We start from the raw sequence: 26,329 nt of genomic DNA on the forward strand, positions 1-26,329 counted from the left end.
AATGGCAGTTGCTCCAGGTTAATCAAGGCACCTGGAGCGCAATTAAGATCTTTCTAGAAAGGCAGTAGAGAGTAGCTACTTATTTTAGAACACCTGCATGGACCATATGCAAGGCAGGGCTGAAATCAGGGCACCTGGCTTAAAAAGGAGCTCATCTCCAATCAGAGCAAGAGGGAGCCAGGTTAGGAATGAGTGAGAGTGAGGAGCTGGGAGCAAGAAGCTGAGAGTGAGAGAGTGTACTGCTGGAGGATTTAGGAGACAAGCATTATCAGACATCAGTAGGAAGATCCTGTGGAGGGATAAAGAAGGTGTTTGGAGGAGGCCATGGGGAAGTAGCCCAGGAGTTAGCTGTCATGCAGCTGTTACAGGAGGTAACTTATACGACGTGCGAATCACAGGGCCCTGGGCTGGAACCCGGATCAGAGGGCGGGCCTGGGTTCCCCCCAAACCTCCCAACTCCTCATCAGACACAGGAGGAGTTGACCCAGACTGTGGGGAAGATCACTGAGGTGAGCAAATCTGCCAAGAAGCGCAGGACCCACCAAGGTAGAGGAGGAACTTTGTCACAACGCCTATGAAAATTATAACTATCTTGGGCAGGAAAGCTGCGCGTGGACGCAGCTGAACCTTATTCTTGTAGAAAACTGTATAGGGCAGCTCTGAGGTAAGCGCCCTAAGCTCAGAGACCCAGTGGGCAGATGTGATCGTCACCAGGAAAAAGCAAAAAACACTTTCCAAGAGAGGAGGAGAAGAAGACAGCAGGAAGCCAGAGGCTCAAAAGGGGGAGGACCCATGAATCTCGACAGCATGAGATTCAGGTCCCAAGGAGGGCCAGGGTACTGGACATGAGGGTAACAAATCAGACTGTCATGTCATGAGCAAAGACCAACCTGCCTTGTACTGGAGTATGGGAGTATGAAATAGTGGCCAAGTGGAATCTAACTGACGAAACAGACAGGCCCTGAAGTTTCGGATGCAGCAGATAGGCTTTGCTGCAGTTGATTCTGAACTGTTCGAGACAGATACTCTGGTCCACAACCCACCATGAGAACTGTTACCATTTGGCCAGGTAGGTGGCTCTGGTGCAGGGCTTCCTGCTGCTCATCAGAATCTGCTGGATACAGACCAAGGACTGCTGTTCTTGTGCTTAGCCATGCAGTAGCCATGCTGTCAGGTGCAGCGCTGCCAAGTTCAGATGCAGCAAGCTGGTGTGGTTCTGAGAGAGAAGATTCAGCCAAAGTGCTCGGTGGCTGCCCCCCAGTAGTTGCAGAGGGGCAGCCACAGAGAGGTCCAGGAGCGTGCCACCAAACCAGTGTTGATGAGGCCATGCTGGGGCGACCAGGATAACCTTCATCCTGTCCTGTTTGATCTTCACCAGGACCCTGTGAATCAATGGTGCTGGTGGAAAGGCCTACATCAAAGCTCCTGATCACTGGAGCAAAAAGGCTTCCAACAGGGAGCCCTTGTCAATCCCTGAATTGAGCAGAATGTGTGACATTTCCTGTTCTGCCAGGAAATGAACAAGTCCACCTGGGAAGTCCTCCATCTTTGGATTGCTTGGCCATCTCCTCCACCTCCAAGCCCAAATTCGAGGTCACCCTCCACAGCAGGGCCTGGTGTTAACTAAAGGGTGGGCTGGCCCATGAGGGTCCCACAATTGCCTTGTCAGATGAGGAGGATGACTACTACTGGGGGAGGGACTGGTGCTGCTTCCCCTTCCTTTGCAGGGGGCAGCTGCTCCTCTTCCCCGATGTCGGAGTCTGCTCCGTGCACTGATTCCAGTAACGTTGGTGCCCGAGGTTGCCTCTCCAAAGCAGCAAGGGAAGACTGCTGCGAGAACGATACCGGGATCATCGGCATGCCCCATGCATTCCAATAGGGCCATTGGCCTTGCTACCATGCCGGTACCGTAGGGGCCGAGATGATTTCCGGGGCCCCCTGAGGTTGGTGATGCCTTGGCAAAGTGCTAAAATCCTTCTCCAACCCCAAAGAATCCCCTTCCAGTGACCAGGGAGGGGCTGTGGATATCTCAGTGTTGTAGCTGACCCTTGGAGCAGGGCAGTGGTGCCCTGAGTGGGGCAACAGGCGCTTGCCAATGGATCGATACTGGAAATGCGAGGACAAGTGCCGTGAAGAGGATGGGTCTCATGGCATCGGGGAGAGACCTGTGCCATAGTGTCACCTGACAGGAGGGCGAAAAGTGCTGGGCATACAGGGACTCATGTCCCATTGCAGATGATTTGCATTGTGCCCGTGGTGTCAGCAAGCTAAGCTGTCTAACCGGGGACCTACGGCGCGGAGTCAGGAATCTCAGCTGTGCAGAAAGAGACCTTGGCCTCTGCTCAGGGGACTGGTGGTGCACTACTGCCCTCCTGAGGTGGTCCCATGATCTGTTTGCCCCTAGATTGAGGGTGGGGGGGGGTTTGGGGGACTTTTGCATCTTCTATCAGCATATGCAGCATTGGTGGGGCTCTTTGATCTTTAGCCCCCTCTGCTTTGAGAGGCAGTATTGGGGGCCAGGATACCTTACTGCTCCTGGGAGTCAGATCCTTGAACACTGAGCGGTATGCCCGGTCTTGGGGCAAAGTCCCAACAGAAACTCTAACTTATTAACTGCTATACTTAACACCTAATTACTAACTAACTAACTAAATGAATAACTATATACAAAAAAAAGGCAGAGTAACACTAGGAAAACACTGTTGACCACTTGCAAAGCAAGGGGAAGACACTCTGACCAACCATCACGGGTGGTAAGAAGTAATTGAGGGGGCGCAGGGCCAGTGGTGCCTAATATACTGACACAAGCGCAGCACTTCAGAAGGTGCCATGACCAGTCCTATGGATACTGCTAAGGCAAAAGTCTGCGACGGCCATGCATGCGAGCATGCAAAAAACTAGAATGAAATTAACACAAGTGCTCGAAGAACACTGCATCTGTTTACATTCAAAAATGTTTAAAAGATCAGTTATCTCAAATGAAAACAGTAAATATTTGTTAAAGGGGATTTATTTAAGCCTTTTAGAAACAGCAGCACAAACTGAATCAACACTTCTATGTCGATTGCTTTACTAATTTGTGGTTGAATTAAGCGGACTTGCTTACAAGTGTTCTCATTTTAGGGATTACGCTAAACAGAGACTCCTAGGACACACAACTCTATAGTTATCCTTTAAAAAAAAACACCATGTAGGTTGCAAAGTCAAGCACAGTGCCAATGCAACTTTATTTTTGCCCTCATATGCATTCTGATACAATCTTCAGTTAAATCACCATATACTTCCCCCCACAGGTATCCTGCTTCATTCAAATGCACAGTGCTCAGCCATTCTCGGTTTTGGTTTATCCCCATAGTTCAATGTGTTGCTCCATGCTTTACTTCCACACACTTGAGTATTATTATTCCCATTTTACTGATAAAGAAACAAGCAAAGAATTCCTGGAGGCCACTCAGTGATTCAGTGCCAGAGCCAGGATTAGAAACTCTGTACTTTGTGATGTCCAACCCTGTGCTCACTTCTCCAGACCTCAGTGCCCAAGGTGGGATGAGTTTCTCAATCCAAAAAGTGAAAAGAGAGGAATATCTTTAGAATTGGTATAGAATTATGGAAAACAGAGACGGAAGAAACCAATTATGTTGTTTCACTATTTGGGGTATGAAAAGCTCCTCCCAAAAAATTCCACCTTCTTGTCTTTTTCATTTTGGGGGGATTACCACCTGGTGCTCTTGTTTGTCTGTCTGTCTGTCTCTCTCTCTCATTCACTGCTGCCACTAGAAGGGAGCCAAGAAAGATTATACCGGGGCTCGAACCCCTGAGAGAGGACATGGTACCTCTTCTACACTTGAGTGTGTCTGTGCGCGCACAGAAGGAGGCAGGGAATCTGGAGACTGACAGAGAATCTTGGTAGGCTCTAAAATAGCTGTCTCTATAAATGAGATTATTCTGGCTGGAGCCAGATGTCAAACTGTCCACCAGCTTCTGAAACTTTTCCCAGGACTCCTTCAGGTGGATGTCTAATACCATTGCCATCCTCCTCAGTAATTCCTGATGGGTCTTAAAATTATCAAGAGATGGCAAAATAAGCACCACCACAACTGCCTCATCAGCAGATGAGGAAGAGGATGCCAATGGTACCAAGAGCTGGTTCAATTCCTGCTCCTCTTGCAGATGGTAATGAGAAGGATCCCGAATCTGTTCAGCGCTGGGCTTGGTATTTGATGCTATGATGCTGATGCTCCTGATGACCAGTAGATGGAGCTGGCTGCAGGGATGCCCCTTGCTGCAACCGAATCTGAAAGCAGGGAGGGGAGGTGGCATACTCTTGATGGTGGGACACGCTAAGCTGGGACACACAGGATCCCACTTCAGAGCCTGATGAAAAAGCCTTTTCCTGTGACCATGAAGGCGCCATACCTGTCCGTACTGGTGAAGAAAGCTCAAGCTCTGAAGAAAAGGGAGCAGGGAGATCATTTGTGGCTTTCCCCTAGGTGATGCCCTTTACTTCGATACCCTGATGGCTGAATCCAATGAATCTGCTCAATGATGATGTGAAGGTGCTAATGGCAGTACCTTGGGCACCAGTGCTAGGCATGTATCTTTAACTGGCAGTGACAGCATCACCAAGAGGTTTAGCAACTTTCAAATGCCCCAGAAGTAGATGACACTGGGAAGACACTCTGTGGTACCATGATTTGACAACATGGCAATAAAGGTGCTTTGGGAGCTGATCTCAACAGACCCATACTGGGTTCCGGAATCAACAAACTCTTCTGCTTAGGAGATATGCTCTGGGAGTGATTTCTCCTTGAACGCACTCTGGAGTCTTTAGAAGAACTCCTCTTTGCATCTTTTAACAGTCCTGGTACTGAGTCCAATTTCTGATGCCTCTTCTTTGGTACCGGCTACACTGATCTGCCTCTCAATACCAGTAGCACCAGAGGTATGCTACTGACCAGTGCTGAGATGCTCAATATCTGGACTGAGGTTAATGACTCAAGATGGAGGCTGTAGCACTGATTCAAGCAGTAAAATTTAATCTGGCTGCAGTTTTTTTTTTTTAGAATGAGGCTTAAATGCCATTAGAAATGGCACACTTGTCACTCATGCGAGGTCCCCTGCCCCCAAGTAAGGCAGCTGGGGTGAGGGTTACTATTTGGCACTGCCTTACCACGACAGTGGCGATGCTTGAAACCCAGAGGTGGTTTGGCCCTTTATGCTTGTGAATGATGTGCAAGGCAGCAGAGAGCACTGGGATCGCCCCAATGGGTACCGTTAGGAGAAAAATCTCTGTCAACTATGCACTGGAGAGCTCAAACACCTACAGTGGAATGGACATATGCAATCACTCAAAGAACATTGGGTTGCTATATCTAGGGTATCCCCTTCCACCTGCTTTTGTATGCCATTGGTCTCAAAAATTCCTGCTCTGTGGTACGTGCGACAAACTCCCTGGTGAAACAGCAATAACATTTAATACAACTGGCAGTTTTTAAATGACTTTCAGTACTAGCATTTTTGGAACTAGCATACACAGGCTCTGAATTTGACTCCTGACCCATTTAGTTCTTACACATTTTTGAGCATTTCTAAACCAGAACCAGAAGATAGGTCCTTTCTAATTCTGAACTGGACCTGTAACCAAAGCCATCGGGGCAGGTTCAGAATTATGAATTTGTTGAAATTATGTTCTGTTTTAGCCCATCTCTACCTATGGTGACTGTCCTGGAGGAGACATCTATGAAAATAACCAAATAAAACTTTGAAAACTAGATGCCCAAAATTAGGATAATAAGACCCTATTAGGCACCTAGCTAATTCCCCTCGCTGAATTTCAGAAGTGTTGAATACCAGCAGTCCCTGCTGATTATAGTGGAATATAGATACCTAAATTTAAGCCCCAACTTTAAACACTTTGGCTTGCTGCTTTTCCGATGTTTTTTTTAAAAAAAGCATAATTTGTCACCTCTAGCCATTCCACAACTGAGCAAGTGAGACAATGAAGTGTAACTGTTACCTCTCAGTTTCTGTGCGCTAAACAGGAACACAGTATGGGCAAAATATTTAAGCTTAGGTGGCAAGCAATGATTATTTTTTCTGTGGCTAAGAATTATGCACATCCTACTGAGTGTTAGTCTCTCTCCCCCATTTCCCTTTCTGAGCCACCTATTTGTCTCATGCCCTCATTATGTCTTGTCGTTCATACTTAAGCTCTTTGGGATATATTTTCTATGTTTGGATAGCATCTAACACAATGGGGCCTCAACACTGTTGGCCTCTGGGTGCTACCAAAATATAAAGGTTAAATTTTTTTTTTTTTTTTTTTTTTAAATAAACTCATGAGAAAAGCCCCAATTTGCCAGGAAAGAGTTCCTCTGATTTCCAATTGGATAGTGCATTTGTCAAACCCCAGTAAACATAGCAACCTAAGCAGAAATGCCTCTAATCAATATTTTCCATAATTTGCCTAGAAGCCCCAGTGAACCTTTAAAAATTAGTCAGTGCTCTACCAGTTTTGTAAAAGTCCTATGTTTCTGAAACTGAAGGTTTGACAAACAGAAAATTGGATTTTAAATTAACTAATGATTAGAGTGGCTCCTGTAAACATCAAGACAGGAATAAATCTGAGAAGTTTACAGGTTAGCTTCTTATATGACTATATCATAGGTAGCATTCATTCTTTGTACTGTTCTACATAATTGGCAAATCTGAAGACAGGATCAACTGAGGAATCTGCATAATCCATGAAAAAATACATCATGCATATGCAGAAGTCACTTTCCCCTTAGGTTTTTGTCCAATATACTAGAAATTGTTCTTGGTGACCAAATTAGGACCAAAATTTGACCTCTGCCCATGAAACTTGTAATCTTGAAAGCCATGACCTCCACATTATTCTTTATTCTAAAATTCAGAATACCCATTTATTTCAAAATCTCATTTTTCTTCTTCCTGAAGTCATTAAATTCTTAGATTTTTCTTTCTCCAACAGACTTTGTAAAATTTTGGACATAAGATGCAGTATTTTTGGTTACAATCAAAGCAGCACAATTGTACCACAATCGCTGGCTGTCAGGGGTGCTAAAGAGTAACAATCATGATTAAGAAGCGGAAACAATTTTCCAAAGGCCTAGTCTGGGACCGGTTTCTCAGAAGCGCCCAGCTGAAGATACCAACTGATGTATACCTTTTGAAAGAGGAAGAATCAGATGAGGTACCACTTTTGCATTACAAAGCAAAACGAAAATCGTTGTGTGGATGTCAACTTTTGGCTAAGTAATTTGTAAACTTGGAGAGGGAAAAGGGAAGAATATGGAGATTAAGAGAGTGAATTTTTGAAGTTGTTGAATGATACACTGACATCAGATTTTTACATGCAAGCATTTTACGAAAGTCATACATACATTCAGTCCAACATAAAAGCTTCCCAGCTCCTTGAAACTTCGAGACAAATTCCTCTTCCCCCATGTCAGATAAGGAACAACAAAACCTTTCTAATTACTCTTTCAGAATACCTGCTATCTTGACTGTTTCCAGTTTCTTTCTTGCCAGCTCATTTAAAAGAGTATTAGAACAAAATGCAGGCTAAAAAATGGTGATTTAAAAAAGGAGCTGAAAAGCAAACTGCCTTTTCAAATATCAGAATGGAACTTAAGAAATTCATATTGGGAAGGGGCAAGGAAAGTGGAATGAAGGAGACAAAAAGACAGACAGACCATGGAAGTGGGAAGGGAGAACTGAAAACATGCAAGTCTTCTGAGAAAGAAAAAAAGAGGTGGCAAGAGATTTCTTTAACACGTGAAGACTAAGAATATAAGAAGGACAGAGACAATGAAAAGGAGAACATGTAGAAGAATTCACCTTGCATCTCAGCATTTGTAATACTTTGTACTTCTGTAGCACCTTTGAGGATCTCAACTGTTTTCAGAGATAAATAAGTTAGCTCCAATACTCTGCCAAGTAACTGTTAGCTACATTTTATAGATAGAGAAACTGAGGAACAGAGAGAGTGCCTACATTTAGTCAATTCAGTCAACAGGAGCTTCCGAGTGCTCAGAACTGTTGAAAATTAGGTGACTAATTTAAATACCTAAAATCCATACTCTGGTGCCAAACTAAGATTCTCACTTCTGAAAATCTTGGCTTAAATGACCTGACCAAGATCACAAAGAGTCTATGGCAGGGCTCCCAGATCTCTTAGTTGTTAGTTCTATTCCTTAAATCTCAAAGGCAGCCTTTCTCCCCTTTTATTTTAATATCTTAATTCGAAGGTGAGTTAATGTTTTTAGTGCAGATTGACTAGTAGAAACGCACTGTAACACTGGTCAGTTAACCCTTTAAAAACAAAGATAACTTCAAAATAGGATTCCAGAGTAATCTCCCATCTGAAAGTACATGTAAGAGATAAGCAAAGAGGAAAAGTTCTCGAACAAAGCTGTTAATGCAGCCAGCTGTATATTTTATTTGATAGCCAAACAAATCTAAAGTAAATGATTAAAACTTAGAACTGAAATTCACATGCAAAACACACTTGTTTGGGGATATAAAGTAGCCTAATAAATTCTACAGCATATAAAATACAAAAACAGTATATTCTCTTTGGGGTTTCTATAAATACAGTTAAGTAATTCAACTCATTTGTAACACTACAGCTGTTTACCTATTTCTGTTCATTTCCTTTAGTAAGATATTGCAAGAGTTGAAATCATTTTTATTTTTAAAGAGGTAAGCTAACTAAGCCAACTGAAAAAAAATTGTGATCTTAGAAAAATTTAATTTGCAAATAAACTGAAGTGATCCTTAGCTATGCTTTCATGTACCTGAAGGATGAGTGCTCCCCGTGAACCGGTAAAGTGAGGGGAGGAGCTGGAGACTGGATATACAGAGACTGGACAGAAGACTGAGAGCCCTTCCTGATTAGCTTTCCAGTGTTGGAATCATAAAGCCGAACTTCAGGACCCGGCTGAAACTTTGGATGGATGGGCGTCGGGTGAAACAGAGCAGTCTGGAACGCGCTGTGTGTATCAGGAAACGTGGCAGGACTGTTCTCTCTGTTGAATGTAATTTTAAAAAAAAGTTACATCAGAAATTTACATTAATTATTTGTAACTGGAAGTGGAAGCATTAGGATTTCCCTTTCAGAGAAAGGACACATCAAGCTCTGACAAAACAGAGCATTAGAGCAGTCACACAGATTATTACAGGGCAAAATGGATCTGCCTTTTTTCTAAAACAGAAAATAAATGTCTAAGAGAGTATGTTCTCAGTACACATGAAAATTCCACAGAACCTAAATAGGAATAATGTATGCAGAGGGAGAGAAGAGACTTAATGTCCTATTCATTCACTAAAATGAAGATATTCTAGAACAGCTATCTTAAAGCATTTCTCAAAATTTAGTTTCTGAAACATTTTAAAAACCACAATTTCCCCTATAGCATTAAAACGAATACACAGTATTTGTCTACCACAGTAATTTGTAGATATTAATACAAACCAGATAAAATGTGCGCATGCACACACGTTCATTTGTACAATGACTTGTAGGATATGATAAATATTTGCTATTCAATATTGCTCTTAAAGCAAAACAACAAAAATAGTACAGCAACTACCTCCTCAAAGAAAATTTACAAAACACCAAATTAATTTACTATTGCACTAAGCCACATACATGGCTACTTTAGAAAAAAAGCCATTAATAATGCCATCAAATGTGTCAGTCACTTAGATTAATACCATGTGGAAAGGTATAACATACAATAGCAGGGATAGAAGAACTAACTATGCATCATATAATGATGTAACAAAGAGGCAAACCTATCTTAAAAAGGATATTCTGCAAAAGTAAGTTACTCATATTTATACATGCCAGCCTTCTAAAGTTTTGCCACAACACTGAGATTTAAGATCAATAGATACTTCACATCCGTTTCTCTCCAATGTTCTTAGTAAATTCATTTTATATGCAAATAGGATATCTTCAAGAGTTTATCTGCTTTTGTAATTTATTCAGCACCTGAAGTTGTAAGCCCTCTAGGATAGCAATCATTGCCACAAACAACAAACAAAAGCAGAGAATTTGACTTCAGAAAAAAATGCACATGCTGTTACATATTAGTAATTCAAGTCTTAGTTCGTATTTTAAAAGTCTCCGTAGTAAGAATATGAAAAAAAAGTATACAATGCCAGAGCAACATTTTATTTAAAATGAATGTGTTCAGTATATGGAAGAGAAGACCATCACTGCCGCTCATTGAAACTGCAATGTGAATTTTAAGTAAGCAGGAAAGCCAACATTTTGGTCTTAGAGGAAGAGATATTGGCAATTCACTGAATGACATTCTGCTAAGGATTACTTTCTGTCTGGAGGCACCACCCTATGGGGAAAGGATAACTAAGGTATTGAATATTTGGGTATGTAAGATTTCATGGCACATTTTAAAAACTAGTGAAGTTACAATCTATTTACTTTGACCAAAATTTTAAAGACTCCTAAATTCCTGTTTAGCTTTCTAATTAAAAACTACCTCATTTTTAGACATATTGGGCACCCTATTTATGGTACAAATGCTACTCCATTCACGTGACTTAAGTCTTCAAAGGATGGCAGAAAGCAATCCCTAGTCTAATGTAAGTCATTAAATCACCAATATCACTTTTTGCAGCACTGTGAATTTTCCAAAGCAATCTCCTATAAAAAGGTCAGGCTCTTCTGATGAGTTTGCAAGATTGATAAGATCAACTGATATGGTGCAAACAAGAACACAGCCAGGACTTACAGGGTCTAGCACAAGCAGCAAAAGCAGAATCTCCATTGGAAGCCCCTTGAACATCAGTTCTTTCAGTCACATCACCTCCTTCAAGAGGGCTCATCTATAGTGGTCTCTTCCCCCTTTGGTGTTTTTCCTTTAACCTTTCTTCTGCTTCCCCTCTCTTATCTGAGGTTTATCCTCTTCCTATCTGCTGTTCATCCCATTCCATTGTTTTTGCCTCCTTCCTTTCTTACCATCCTTCCTTCATTTCACCCATTTTGTTCTCCCATCAGTGTTTTCCCCTTTGTTATCAAAATTTATCCTCCCCTTTTCTCTTCCAACCTCTCCTCCTCATTTTTATTTCCTGCATTCTGTTTTTGTCCTGGGTTTCTCTTTTTCCTTCTCTTGGTTACCAAGAGTAAAGTGGTTAGCTGGTCAGGCTTATCATACTCCGTGAATCTGTGTGCTCACAGGATGGGAGACTGCATGATTATGTTATGTTACACCTCCATTCCTGGTCCCTACAAGCCCACCACAGCACTAGCATGCAGCACCACTGGTCAGATCTGTTGCTGCTGCTTAATTAAAAGTCCCCGCTTGTGGTACTACCAGTTCTAGGGATTTCCCTGAACTCCAAAGCTTGGATCAAATGCCTCCCAGTGATAGTCCTGCATGCAAACAGGATAAGAAATTGGCTGAAATATGGTATGGAATTTTCATACAAACCCTACATCTCACACACAATTCTGGGTTCATGACACCATATGAATCAACTCTCTATACAGAATGAGAATAAAACCAGACTAAACATGATCAACCTCTCTTTGGTCCATTTATTTTTTTTGCATACAAATTTTACCTTTGTGTTTTGATGTAGTCATCCTTTAAGGGAAAAAGCTGCTCTTCTACCTTGTCCCAACGCTCCAAGCAGCTCCACAGCCAGTCAGGGTTTACCACATGGAGGTGTTTACAGTCCAGAGCTTGCCGTACTTTTTCTGTGCCTATTATTAAGTCAAACAACATTACAGTGTTCTGAATAGAAAAGAAGAGGCTTATGTTTTTAAATAGGATATTCTGTGACCTATTTTGAAAGTTATCAGCTGGCTCAAAGACATTACAGGTTATGTTTTAAACAAGTCTTAAGCCTTGGCTGCACTAAGATATTTTACAAGAAGCTTATTAGCGGTGAAAATTTATGAAATCTCTTAGTGCAGACACGGCTAGTGTACCGCTAAAACTCATTCAAATGGGAAGTGGAACCAATCAATTCATAACACTTGAACATTTCTACACTGAGAAAACAGACAAAAAGATAAAAAGGAACAAAAAGTTACACATTTCCAAAAACACAATCTTGTATCAAAAGATAATCACAGTCTAAAGCAGGAGTGGCCAAAGAGTGGCCTGTTCAGTACCCCTAAAAACCTAACATATTTCATATTACATTCATGCATGCAGTGTTCTGTTATACCAAGCAGTTATACCACACTGTCAAGCACATGGTCACCCCCTCTGATTTGCCATGAGTGTGGCAGGAGCCAACGCCTACACTAAAGCAGAAATCACGGATTCTTTACCGTTAAATGGGAGTACTGAATGTAAAATTACTCAGGGCAGGCAAGCAAGTTGTCAACATGCACCCTGGGACAGTGCAACATATTGGAAAGGGGGGCGTGGGAGAAGAGAGAGAGAGAGGGAACCCTAGAACCATTATGGCAAAAGGCCTTGATTTATAATGCAGTAGACTAAAACCGATATGAGAGTCACTGGAAAGAGCAAAACACCAGCTAGATTGTTACAGATCTCTCCAGCGAACTATCATGATCAGCAAGCCCCACAAGTAAAAAAAAGTGAGAGGAGCTCTCCAACCTACTAAAAGGAAAGGGAAGAAAATGTATATTTTAAGGGAGCTGGAATTAATCGGACAAACAGGAAGAGATTAGGTCTAAGAAAAAGAGAGAAATAAGTAGTTGATGAAGAACAGGAAGCAGTTCTTTATCTTGATTAAAAACAAGAGGTTAGCAAAAAGTTTGAGGGTTGGGATGATGCAGTCTCTTGTACTAGGAATAAGTCAGGAGACTAGTTGCACTATTTTGGACATATTACATTTTGGGTTTAGGCAGACTACCTTACCAAAATTACAAAAGATAAAAGGACTTAATAAATAAGGTTCCCAAAGGAACCCAACATTTGTGGGATGCATAAAGTCCACAACTGCCTGCACGTATAATACTCACACCTCACATAAGTGATAAAGGGTATATATATTCATTTGTAAGACACTGAAGAGAAGAAATACTCCCATACACTTTTAGAGGAGATGAGTTTATGGAGGGCATTTGTCAGACCCTTATTGAATAGAAAAAATTTGAGTTCAGCCACATTCAGGGTTTTACATATTTCAGAATTCTGTAGAATCAAAATTCCTGTGCAATTGTACTCCAGAACCTAATGTTTCATTAAAAAAAAAAGTTTTATTTTTAGTGCTCAGGGTTCTGAAGAAAGCAATAAAAACAGATACCATATTGTTGTCTTTAATCTGCAGAAAGCCTGAAATAGTCTTGCAGAGATGTGAACAGCTCCCGTTCATTTCTATAGGTTAACAACACTGAACACTAAAAATGCCGCTGCAGGCCCAAAAACCCACTTGAGTACCAAAACTTCCAGTTTTCTCCCTGACAACTTCTACAATGCAATTATGCATAGCAGTTACAATAATCTGCATCATATAGATAACAAGGCAATGAACATTGAATAAACTGAGGCTGTTTTGGGGACTATCCTCTCAAGATTTCAGTTAGTGATAAGAATTAAAGTATTTAATGCATACATAACCTTCCTAGAGTGAAACTTAGCGAGTCAATTTAATTGCGGGTGGGTGGGAGGGAGGAGAAGAGAGAATTACTACATGAACCTTAATCCCCCCTGTATACACTTTTTACTTTTAGGCCCACTCTTAGTGAGAGTCAATCCAAAAGAAAAAATATTCTAGATCTTCCAGATGGTAACACTTTTGAACTAGTGTGGAACAACTACTTTAACCAGCTAGACGTTATAGATTTCCCTCTCTCCCCGGTCCCCCACCAACTAACTGTTAGGCTTCAAACAGACTTGAATCTATCCCTTCAAGAGATAAAAGTGGAAAAAAAAGCAGCTACATGGGGAGGAGAGTTTATCTGTTATGATGAAAAAATCCACAGGAAGTCATATTGGGTTCAGAGGAACAGAACTGCATTTATTTTTTAAATTCTATACTGAAGTAATAAAGGCGATAAAGCTTGTAGTAGTCTTAATAAAAGTTGCCTTTATTATTTTAATACAGTCTGGTCCTAGGAAACAGAACAGTTCTGGCCTTATAAACATCATTTGTGTCTGCTGCTAAAGAAACAAACTTGTATCTATGCACTCATGAAACCTTTCCATCTCACAAAGACAGCTTTGTGATCATGCCTAGAACTTTACCTTGCATTCTGTTTTAAAAGAATACCAATCACAAACTGCAAAAGAAATGTTTTAGATCAACGTCAATTTAGGCATAAAAAATGAATCCAGGCTATTCACTTCCTTTTGTAAAGAAAAGGATGGGACATAATACGTAGAAAACAACATCCTTCTCAGAGCTGTTTGTCTTAGCAACAGAAGCAAGGAAAAAGCAATTGCACTCCTACTGTTGGTCACTTTCAGTTTAAAAGAGGCAAAGAGACCTATTGCGCACACAACCTACCCAATTTGTAACTAATAATAAAAGCAACAATGCAATAATATTTTATTGTGATCTTCAGGTTATACACATTTTATTGTTCTAGTCCTCTGATCAAATATATTTTGACGAGATTATTTTGGCACATCTAAAATACAAAATAGTCTAAATACTGCAGTGGCTTGAATGACTAATAAGATTTTAAACTTTATTTTTTATGGACAAATTTTACTCTAAACTTCAATTAGCTGCCCTACCAATTGCCTCGTACTCACTTAGCTCTGGGAACAGGGTATTTCCCCTCTTCAGAAAGCAGGGGCTAGTGATATATAGATAAACATGCCTACATTCTTTAAAAGCCAGATCCTGAAGCTTTTATTCGAGAATGGTATCTTTAGATAAGACTGAATAAAATGAATTATTTTGCCCTAAATGAATTCAGTACATATGAAATTGATAGTTGGACTATTAGAGGGGAACTTCGCTTAGTTATGTTTTATAAAAAGGTTTTACAGAACTAGAACAAACATGTCATGATTCTCTCCTTTATAAATTCTCACTAAGTTTACATGTTATCATTCCTTTGTAGCCTTTGCAAGCTTATAATGCTCTGCCATTATGTGGCAAACAGCAAGCTGCTGTCTCACCTATCTCAGATTAAAATAAGGAGACATCAAAGAAACACACCAAAGTCCCTGTGTGTAAGTGTAGATACTTCTATTATTTTGCACCCACATGCCCTGATCTGGATCAGAGTTCTGTTTTGATAAATTTGTGAAGACAGAGGTAGAGGCTGTGCCTGCCCCAAAGGGTTTACAAGCTAAGGATGTATAAAATTCTCATTGTGCCTCAGTTTCAAAAAAATGCTAGACACCAAACAAAGATCCAGTTAGCATTCCCATCTTCATCTGCTTATCAACTACGCTAACAAAGTGCACAATTTATGTTTTAGAATCTGACTTCACTCCAGTGCCCTTGGAGCCCTTGTTGCTGTTTATTGTCATGGACTTCATGTCACAAAATGCCTCAAAGCATATTACTTGTTTTGTCACTTCATATATTCCATGTAAGGAGCCAGGTATGTACTGCAAACTAATTGCTAGCCATAATTACCTGCAGATCCCACAGGCACATGTCTTTAGGTGGTCTTTTGGTACATCTGTTGTTAGACAAAGACATATGGTATCCATGTGGAAATAGTGTTAAAGAGACGGGACTGCCTGAAGAAAAGATAGAGCTGCAAAATTTCTACAGGTTACCCATAACATATAACAGATTCACTAGTGAAATTCACACACCAGCTTGTAAGCAGCCACAACAGAATGAGCACGAAAGGCATGTAGCCAGCTGAGTAATCATTTGTCCAACTATGCTGTAGGGGCATGATTCCCACCTAGAAATCTTAGGTCAGCAGTTCAGAATTTCTGCTCCAAAGGGAAAGATATAGCACAATCACAACTATCTGTATGTAGGACAGAAAAATTTACTCCACAGCCACATCCAAGTTGTATGACTCAACAGTTCTGCAGTAGGTGTAGGAAAAGATACAATGGTGTTACATTAATGTAAGAACCCTTTCCCACCACTGCAATGGAAATTTGCTAAAACGGTTACGCAGGACTACATTCCTGATCACTGGGTTGTAAAGATGAGCTTTTCTCTATTACTTAATGTTCCACACAGTGAAGGCTCATTTGTATTGCAATACTGTTCACAATTGTGTTGTTAATTAGTTTTCAAATCATTAATACACTCAGTTCACATACTATGATATCGCATATTAATATAATTAAACCTAAAGTTAAATCTAATATTTATATTAAGCTAACAGTAATGGATGATTCATTGAAGGATGTGCAGTCATTAAAGACATTTGTGATAAAAATAGTTTTGCAAAATTCTCTTTAGTCTTGGGGTTTTGTGTTTTTTTAATTTTGGTAGAAAGGTACCATACACTCTTAACAAAATCATGTTAATAGTGAAATTATACATTCCAGAAACAACAAAAAAGGAAACACCCAAAACGTTTCACTGTCTCAAACTGTGGGTTGGGACCCCCAAGTGGTTTGCAATCCCATTTTTATGGGGTCAGTGGAGTTGGCTTAGACTTGCTGGGACCAAAGGCTGAAGCCCAAGCCCCACCACCCAGGGCTCAGGCTACAGGCCCCCAGCCTAGGGCTGAAGCCACTGGGCTTCAGCTTTGGCCCTCTTGCTCAGAGCAGTGGGGCTCAGGTGGGTACAGATTTCTGTCCCCTCTTCTGTGGCCATGTAGTAATTTTTGCTGTCAGAACAGGGTCACAGTGCAATGAAGTTTGAGAACGCTTTATGTGCCTTACTCTCCAGCTAGCCTTGAATAATACTGATATTTTCAAATAATAAGCATTAAAATTACACCACAGAGGGTAATTTTACTAAGAAAAAAATAAATATGTCCAGAAGTTATCTGCACAATTGCTTTCAAGACCAACCAGAACTGGAAACTAATGCATATTTTTTGCAACAATTTTGTAGAGAGTTTAGAAATATTTTCTTGGTTCTACTACATGTAAAGTTTATTTTGTACACAGGAAACACAAGAAATAAAATAAAACTGTCATTTGCATTTTGATAGTGACCAAATACCCCAAACAGATTCAAGGCCTCACTGGACACAGTGCTGTATGTACACAAAGGAGGATATTATTCCTTGCCAGATAATCTCATCTAAAATAAGATACGCTAAGTGCAACAAATAGGGAAGTGAGAGGGAAGAGAAGGAAATTGATTAAAAGATTTTGTAGGTATATTAGCTATTGCACAACCCAGTGGCTCAAACATCCCTCCCCACATACAGAATAAATCAGTTGACTCCTTCCCCTGACTCCACTCAACCAAGCCGTGGCACTGGCTGAATGGTTTGTTATAGGCATAACAGCAGAGGAAGTGTTAAAGAGTTTTGAAGGAGAGATTTGTTACTACAGACTAGATTAAGAAAGGGCATTCATGCCTAAGGCTCAGCATTCTACGAAGCAGAGACATTTGTACAACTAAAACAGATTCTACAAAAGTGCTTATTACCAAAAGGTAGAACATATTTTTTTGTTTGAGCAAAATTGGAGTGTTTATGATTGTGGAACTAGCTGGGATAAAAATGTATTTTTTTAAAAAAGTGACAGTACTTAAGGGAAGTAGAGAGAGTTATATTGGATACTTTAAATTACATCACATGAAGGCAGACAACTAAATATTGATAAATTTTATAAGTGCTTGCATATAAATGCTAGAAGTCTAAATAGTAAGATGGGTAAACCTCAGTGCCTGGTATTAAATGAGGATACTGATATAACAGGCATCACAGAAACTTGGTAGAAAGATGATAATAAATGGGACAGGTAAGACCAGGTACAAAATACAAAGTAATGACACAGTAGGTCACACTGGTGGGGGAGTGGCACTATGTGTGAAAGAAAGAATAGAGTCATATATAGTAAAAATCTTTAATGAATTCAGCTGTATCACAGTATCTCTATGGATAGAAATTCCATGCTTGAATAGTAAGAGTCTAGCAATAGGAATATACTACCAACACCTCACCACAATGGTGACAGTGACTATGAAACACAGCGATATTAGATGCTACAAAAACTGAAAACTCAAAAGTAATAGGGGATTTCAACTATCCCCATATTGACATGTCCTCTCTGCATGGGATGCAGAGATAAAATTTCTAGATGCCATTAATGACTGCTTCTTGGAGCAGCTAGTCCTGGAACTCATAAGGGGAGAGGCAGTTCTTGATTTAGTCCTAAATCAGCGAATAGGATCAGGTTCAAGAAGTGCGTATAGCTGAAACTTTTGGTAATAGCAACCGTAATATAACTATATTTAACATCCTCATAGGACGGAAAATACCAAACAAACCCATCACAATAGCACTGAACTTCAAAAAGCAGAACTAAACAAAAATGAAGAAGCTAGTTAATGGAAATTACTAAGAACAGTCAAAAGGGTGAAATGACTGAAAGCTGCATGGAAACTATTTAAAAGCACCATGATAGCAGTTCAAACTAAATCTATATCTTAAAATCAAACAAAACCAAAAGAACAGTCAGAGGATCAAAATGCCACCATGGGTAAAGAGCAGAGTAAAAGAACAAAAAAACAACAAAAACAATTTTTATTTTTATTTTTATTTTTTTTTTAAAGTATCTCAGCTGCAGGAAGCCTGTCAAAAATCAGTGGGACCACTGAACGATCACAGGTGAATAGGAGCACCAAAAGAAGATAAGGCCATTGTAGAGAAGCTAAATAAATGTTACATTGGTTTTCACTGCAGAGAATTCATTTTACGTGACAAATCTGAGGAACTGAGTTTGAGGTGTCAGTAGCAGTAGGTTTTGGAACAAATTGTTTAATTTAACAATAAGAAGTCACCAGGAACAGATGATATTCACCCAAAAGTTCTGAAGGAACTCAAATATGAAACTGCAGAACTAACAACTGTGGTATGTAACCAAATGCCTAGATCAGCCTCTGCACCACAAGACTGGAGGACAGCTAATGTAATGCAATTTTTTAAAAAGGTTCCAGAGGTGATTCTGGGAATTACATACTTTCATCCAATTTGCCTAACTTCAGTACCAGGCAAATTGGATGAAAGCACAGTAAAGAACAGAATTATTAAACAGAGAGGTAAACACAATATGTTGGGGAAAAGTCAATATAGCTTTTGTAAAAGGAAATTATGCCTCACTAATCTATTAGAGTTCTTGGAGGGGGGGTCAAAGGATTCTAAGCTAGATGGATCATTGGTCTGACCAGTGGGGCCACCCTTATGTTTCTACTTACAAGCTTGCAAGTCAAAGGCATGCAAAAAGGCCACATAAAACACAGAATTTGCAGGACTAATTTGTAAGCAGTATCACATTTACTCTTCGCGTAAGTGAAATATTGAGAGGAAAACAACAGAAACCACCAACACAGTTAAAATAACTTTAGCTGTTTTTTTTTTTTTTTTTCTCGTTTCTTTTTTACTTCTATTATTTCCTCCTTTTTAAATTATGTTATGTTATTGAGTGAGAGCCTGGGGATCTAGATCGTCGTATCAAAATCAGATGAGATTAAAAATATCTACTCAATAGTGGAGAAGGGAAGCTCTTCTTGGTGAGTGTGGGGATACAAGCCATTTATTTCTGCAGACTTGAAGTTTTCATTTAAAATTAAGGTTGTCAAATGATTAAAAAATTGCAATTAATCATACGATTAAAAAATAGTCGCAATTAATCAGAGTTTTAATTGCATTGTTAAACAATAATAGAATACCAATTTAAAATCATTATAAGTATTTTTGGATATGCACAACAGCCCTGTAGAACAAGTTTTTTATACCTAGGTCTACAAATTGGATAAAAAATACATACGGACTTTTTTCAGAAAACTGAACCGTCAGTTCCCCTTCCTCTTATGGGACAGCAAGGCAAACACAGTAGAATATGTATATTATGACACTTTTATATAGCCTTTCAAAACTAGGTCTTCCTAAATAGTGCACTGAGCTTTTACTTTGCACACTAGGGAAGAGACAACAGGAACATATACAAAAATCAAGTTATTATGCTAGCTTCTTGCATTCTTTCCTCAATACTTATTTAATCAAAAACATTCAAGCATTATTCTCCCTTTGCCCCAGCTTCTTTATCATGCCGCAAATCCAAGTGTGTAATTATCTTGAGCCAAACTGCCATGGAAATATTTTGGTCATAAATTCAAGATTATTGCTTTTATGCAAAAAACAAACAGATTAGTGGCTATAAGAGGAAAGTCCCTTTGAAATGCAATGTTTTGTCATTTGGAATGGAAAAGTCTGAAGAAACACATAAGAGATTAATTTAGTGATTTTTATGACTAATACACTATCAAGCCCTTCACATTTCCAATGGAACGTGACTGACATTTATGCTTAATTCTCATCTGATGGAGCTGCATTGACATCAGCACAATTCTCAGAGTAAGATTTTCTCAATAGCAACTGCAGCAGAGCCCAACGGATAATGAAATAATGTGACCCAAGTTTTCAGAGGCGTGCACCAAACACATTCACAAAATAGAATTATATGAATGCACAGTTCCAACTACTACACTTGCAAGTGTTCGAAGTCCCCAACTCCCAGTCAATCTAAAACTGTTCCCAATCTGGACACTTTGGCTACATCTTCACGGCCAAGAAAGATGTGTATTAAAGTGTGATAACTAACACGGGTTATGTATCTCATTGTAAAAACTTGAGGCACAAGTAGCTTTTACCACAATGTAGCTAGCCAAGATCAACAGTACACACACACCCTGCCCATTTATATCTTACCTGGCTATGTCACAGTAAAAGCTACCTGTGCCATGTCTCCACTAGGATTTTACAAAGAGATTGTTAATCCAAGCTAGTTATCCCACTGTAATAACATCTCTTTTTCTGGCCGCGACGGCAGGGACTTAGTCACCATTTATCTAGCCCAGGGATCGGCAACCTTTGGCACACAGTCTGGCAGGGTAAGCTCTCTGGCGGGCCGAGCCAGTTTGCTTACCTGTCGCATCTGCAGGTTCGGCCGATCACGGCTCCCATTGGCCGCAGTTCGCCGCTCCAGGCCAAAGGGGGCCACAGAAAGCGGCAACCAGCACATCCCTCGGCCTCCATTGGCCTGGAGGCCAGTGGAAGCCACGACCGGTCGAACCTGCAGACACAGCAGGTAAACAAACTAGCCCTGCCTCTGAGGGGGCTTACCCTAGCGGGTCACGTGCCAAACGTTGCTGATCCCTGATCTAGCCAAACATTTTTTAAACCACTGAAACCAAGTTAATCAAAAATGTTTTTTGCCATAATGTGCCAAAAATCAAAGTTTGGGAACCTAGAAGTCACCATTGTTTTCAATGTTCAGTGCAGACCTCAATATTTTTTCATAGTCATCATATTTCTTTTTCAAGAAAAAGAGGAAGACTGAATTGGTTGGACTTTTAAAGTGGAAATGATATTATGAGTTTGCATTGAAGTTATAGATTTGGGTGAAAAAAGTTTCACCACGCTAACAAAAATATATTATGATATTTTTATACTGTAATCCTTTCACATGAAATTAAAGTTTATTTTTGCATATATTCTAGTCTTGTAAGAAAGAAGGCAGGCTAGGAAAATAAATCAAAGATGACTGAAAAAACTGGATTTGTTCTTTGTTTGCTTCTTCATGGGGTATAAAAGAGGACTTAAAAGGTGTTTTTAGTTTTATTTTTTTAAAGGCTTGTTTTTTGTTTTTTTTTTAATCACATTGGGAATTCAGGTCTTGTCTAGCCTGGAAGACAATGAAGTGAAATGACATAAACAGAATGAAAGTTGAGCACGTGAGAGGAGAACTTTAAGACAAGACTGCTTATTTTTTTTTTTCCCCCAGTTACACTTGTTCTAAAATTAGTCAGGTATTTTTTTAAACAACATCTTCATTGAATAATCAGCACCTCCCCCCTTCCATCAAAGGGTAAAAACTAGCAATACATTTCTCATCTGACACAGTCAAAACCAGGAAAGACCAGATTTGAAGTTTGGTATTTTAAAAAGAAAAACAATTTAAAAAAATTCTTAATCCTAAGGAATCAAAAAGGACACAAGACCTTTAAAAAATGATTTGCAGTAAATCTTTAAGCTACTTCCCCCCATAATTTAAATCAACATTAAAGATAGCAAGTATAACAAGACCCATATTTAATCTTTTCAAGTCTTCAGCCAACTTTTTGTGTAACTAAAATCATGAGCAAAAACAATATTTTCATTAACAGAAGACTGATACATTTCACCTACTTACCTCCCCTTGCTGCAATCAGATGGGTTGCCTTGTTGGGATCATCAGCATTCAGTACTAGGTTCTTTATAATTTTAGCTCCAAGTGCTGTAGCATGATAATGCTCTCGGGTTCTTTCTATGGGGAAATTTGTTGGATAGAGTCCACTAAATATTATGGTAACATCTGCCAATACCTTGCTTTTCAATTCTGGAACTATTTTTCTTATGTCTGGAATTTCACTGATCTCCTTTTTCAGGTATTTATCATACTTGGTATAATAATCAGTGTGCACCCGAACAAGAATCTCTTCAAGGTATATTAAATGGTCATCTTCATCCGTGTCTTCTTCTTCTTCCTCTTCTTCCATGCTCTGATCTAAAGACTCACCCATTGTAATCCCAGACTGTTCACTATTCTGGGACTCTGTCTCCGCTTCTTTCTTGTCTGCACACCCATTTCCCAGATCACAAAGGCTGTCCTGTTCGCTTTCTTCTTGCATTTCAAGATCAACTGTGTTCCCATGAGGACACACACTAGGTGGAGCTGTCGCCTCCTCAGAATGGTTCACTTGATCATCCATTCCCCCACTCATGTCAGTGCAACATTCTTGCTGCAAATTTTCATCTGGTACAGGTTGCTCTGATTTTTTCCAGCTTCTCTTCCCCTCATTTTCACTATCTGAGGTAGAAGACGACGACGACGACTTCCTAGCATCTAATCCACTGTCACTTTCACTGTCACTAGACAGTTCAAAGTCCAAGTTATTTGTTCCCTTGTCTTGAGTTTGCTGCTTCTCTGAAACTGTCCTATCATCTTGTTCTGAAGAAATCTGAGACTCCTTAACGCTTGTTGAATCATTAATAACAGCAGCATTGGTTTTGTTATCAAGGGTACCACTTAAGGAGTCTCTAACATTTAATTTTTCATTGGAATTCAACCCCAAGTTAGAAGTTTCGCTGCTCATAAAGTTACTACCATTTGTAGTACACATCTCTTTTGTAGATTTCCCAAGACCATTACTTTTTTCTTCTACACATGTAACATTCTTTGCTTCTTCAGAATCTTTTGCTGTTATCGCTGCGGGATCAGATGCTTCAGTTGTTTTTGAAGAATGATTTACTGAACAAACACAAAAAAAGTAAGATGAAGTTTCCCTGTTTTATCCTTCCAAGTAGCCTTCCTTTCCTCCATAAATTAAATAAGTTCAATCTACAGATAAACATATCTGTGCACCAGAATACTCTCAGTTGGGATTTTCAAAGAGCATAAGAGATTTATAGGTACTTAACTCCTATTAAAGCTGCAAAAGAGTTCTGTGGCACCTTATAGACTAACAAACGTATTGGAGCATGGCTTTCGTGGGTGAATACCCACTTCGTCGGATGCACGAAAGCCATGCTCCAATACGTTTGTTAGTCTATAAGGTGCCACAGAACTCTTTTGCTGCTTCAGTAGATCCAGACTAACATGGCTACCCCTCTGATACTCAACTCCTATTGAAACTTAATAGAAGCGGAGTGCCTAACTCCCTTAAGCCTCCTGAAAATCCCAATTTATGTCACCTTCATCATATTATTTGTCTGTTCCACAAAATTTAATGACTATCTTATTATGGAAGGAAGTATCATTCCGCTTTAGACGTGCAACTGAAGCATTAAAAAACAAAAAAAAAAAAGACCTGTCAAAGGTCAGAGGAAAAAAGTATATTTCTAGAGTATTAGTCATAAGATTGTCCTCTTTATAAACTTACAAGTTCTGCTCATATTTTTTCTACCACCTGTTTTCAGAACTGATTGAGTATAAAACCAAGAAAAAATGCTTTAGAAATTGAAAAATAAATTTCACTACTATAAAAATTTGTTGATCAAACCCTTTATGAAGGCATGAGTGAGATGCAACAAACGAGAGCAGTGTGCTTCATATGCAGGAAAAGGATTACTCTGTAAATAGCTTTTAGACAGAGGTTTTGGGGGGGGGGGAGGCAGCTGACAAGCAGCAGACAAATGCAGTTAATATTCTTGGCAGGAATAGCCAAGGCCATTCTTAGCAGAGATGACCATATCTTGTTCGTAAAAAGGCATACATGTGACTTGATTGCCCCTTGGTCACCACTATTGCCACTACAGCATGCTGATCTCATACTATATATATTGAGAAGTACACGGTCAGGCTATTCATTCCATTCTTATTACTTTTTAACCACATGAAACATTACTAGATTAAAATAACTGAATTCATTTCTAGATAGTAACAATGGCAAAAGAATGGTAAATAGGCTCATCAGGAACTAAATACGTACAGAAAAATACTAACTATCCTGAAATGAAAGCTTGTCTCTAAAATACCCAACTACAAATAAAGCAAGTTCCTTTCCAGGTACGAGTTTCAATAAATCCTGGATATATTGGCCTTCCCAATCATCACCTTTTCAGGTCTATTTTCTCAGGTGAAAACCACTACTGTAGCATCTGTTTTTCCACTGTTTACAGTACCCTCTTAAGATGGCTGAAAATAAAATTCTGTCAAATGCAAACTGGATGAAACCTCACTATTAGTTTTTTGTTTTGGACAACACTTTGTTAGCATGGTTTTGGTTTGCTAATCAACTGCTGCTCCAAAAGTAAATAAATAAAATGGAATTACCCTTCTTTTTCATCTGAGCTTCCCTTGATCCAGGTGGTGCATTAATATCGCCTATACCCTGAAAGTATACATATTTCTTTACAGTTATCAAATTGGGTGCAAACTTCCAAACATCCTCTCGGTCATCAATAATGCAAACCATGGAGTCACCACATGGGAACAGATTTCTAAAAAAAAAATAAATAAATAAATAAAAAAAAGTTGCTTGTTTTTATTGTCTGTTAAGATTACTATTTAAAACACTGAGTGGACATTGTTACTTGTGTGTGTCAAATGAGCACGAACATTAAACATGAAAGATTTCTGAAAATCAATGCATTTATTAGGATTCCGGATGAGTCAATTCATTTACCTGTAACAGTTATCATACAATCTGCAGCTCTTCTTACTGGTTACTCTATCAATCATCTTTTTGTAGTTTTAAAAAAAAGTTTTATGAACAATTATTAGAAAGAATTTTTCAAGTTAGTAACACAAAAAGTCTCAAAAAAAAATAGCTATTAAATTTATGTATCTCCTTCAGTTCCAGTGGTCAAAAATATGAGCCCTCCTAAAGTTTAAAGTTGAGTATACATAGTGTATTGCACTGAATTTCAGTCTAGGTTCTTGTACCTAAATAATCCAAAATAATTCAGGAATAAAGGGGCAGGAGCAGTATCACATACAGAAACTTAGTCACAATTATTCATTCCACAGAGATTACAACTAAACAAGAAGTCTTAGTATTTACTGGTCATAAGCCTGACAGGAGAAATACTCAGAATAGATCCAAAAATATACCCAGGATAAGAAAAAAAAAAAAAAAAAAAAAAAAAAAAGTATGATTCGCGGTGATGAATCCTTCCCTCCACGTAAGAGCTCCAATATGGCTGCTATTAAATATCAGGCAATCCTATGTTTTACAGACAAAAGGCCAAGACTGTCAAAAACTGGAGCCTAAAATATGGGTTAAGGAGCTTAATTTAAGCACTGAAGTGTAATTTTCAAAAGCGCTGATCATCAATGACACTCGAAAGTGACGAATACCAAGCAAAGTCAGGCCACGTTAAGTACCTAAATACAGATTCAAAACTCTAGGCTTCAGGCTATTATTTTGGAAAATCTTGGCCTAAATTTCTACAGTATAAAAATTCACAAGTTATATTATGAAATGAACCACAAGATGAAACAAAATAGCATGAGTTGCTTGCAAATCATTGCAGGGCAAAAGTTTAGGGCCAATCTAGATCACCGCTTAAACTGATCTAATTTATGTCACCTAAGGTGTGAAAAAGACCCCTCCTTCCCCGTCAGGTGACACAAATTTTGCGCTGTCCACACTGGCGCTATCTGCCAACAAGCTTACGCTTCTCAAGAAGGTGGAGTAATTATGCCGATGGGATAACGCATCTTCACCAGACACGCTACAACAACACAGCTGCACTGGTTCA

General features: G+C 39.4%; 1 protein-coding gene across 6 annotated transcripts in view; it reads right to left on the reverse strand.

Moving 5' to 3' along the window:
* The window catches only part of CTDP1 (CTD phosphatase subunit 1), a 201,125-nt gene that overhangs the window by 140,997 nt on the left and 33,799 nt on the right, over nucleotides 1-26,329 (reverse strand). For all 6 annotated transcript variants that reach the window (XR_012655332.1, XM_075062883.1, XM_032788427.2 and 3 more), the window contains exons 7-10: nucleotides 24,900-25,066; nucleotides 22,278-23,375; nucleotides 11,614-11,755; nucleotides 8,820-9,050 (exon numbers count right to left, since the gene is read on the reverse strand). Coding sequence is in view for 5 of the 6 variants with exons in the window: in XM_075062883.1 (XP_074918984.1) it covers nucleotides 8,820-9,050; nucleotides 11,614-11,755; nucleotides 22,278-23,375; nucleotides 24,900-25,066 (1,638 nt within the window). In the remaining variant the exon portion in view is untranslated. The remainder of the gene's footprint in view (nucleotides 1-8,819; nucleotides 9,051-11,613; nucleotides 11,756-22,277; nucleotides 23,376-24,899; nucleotides 25,067-26,329) is intronic.

This window comes from Chelonoidis abingdonii, chromosome 2, assembly GCF_003597395.2.
Source record: "Chelonoidis abingdonii isolate Lonesome George chromosome 2, CheloAbing_2.0, whole genome shotgun sequence".
NCBI lineage: Eukaryota > Metazoa > Chordata > Testudines > Testudinidae > Chelonoidis > Chelonoidis abingdonii.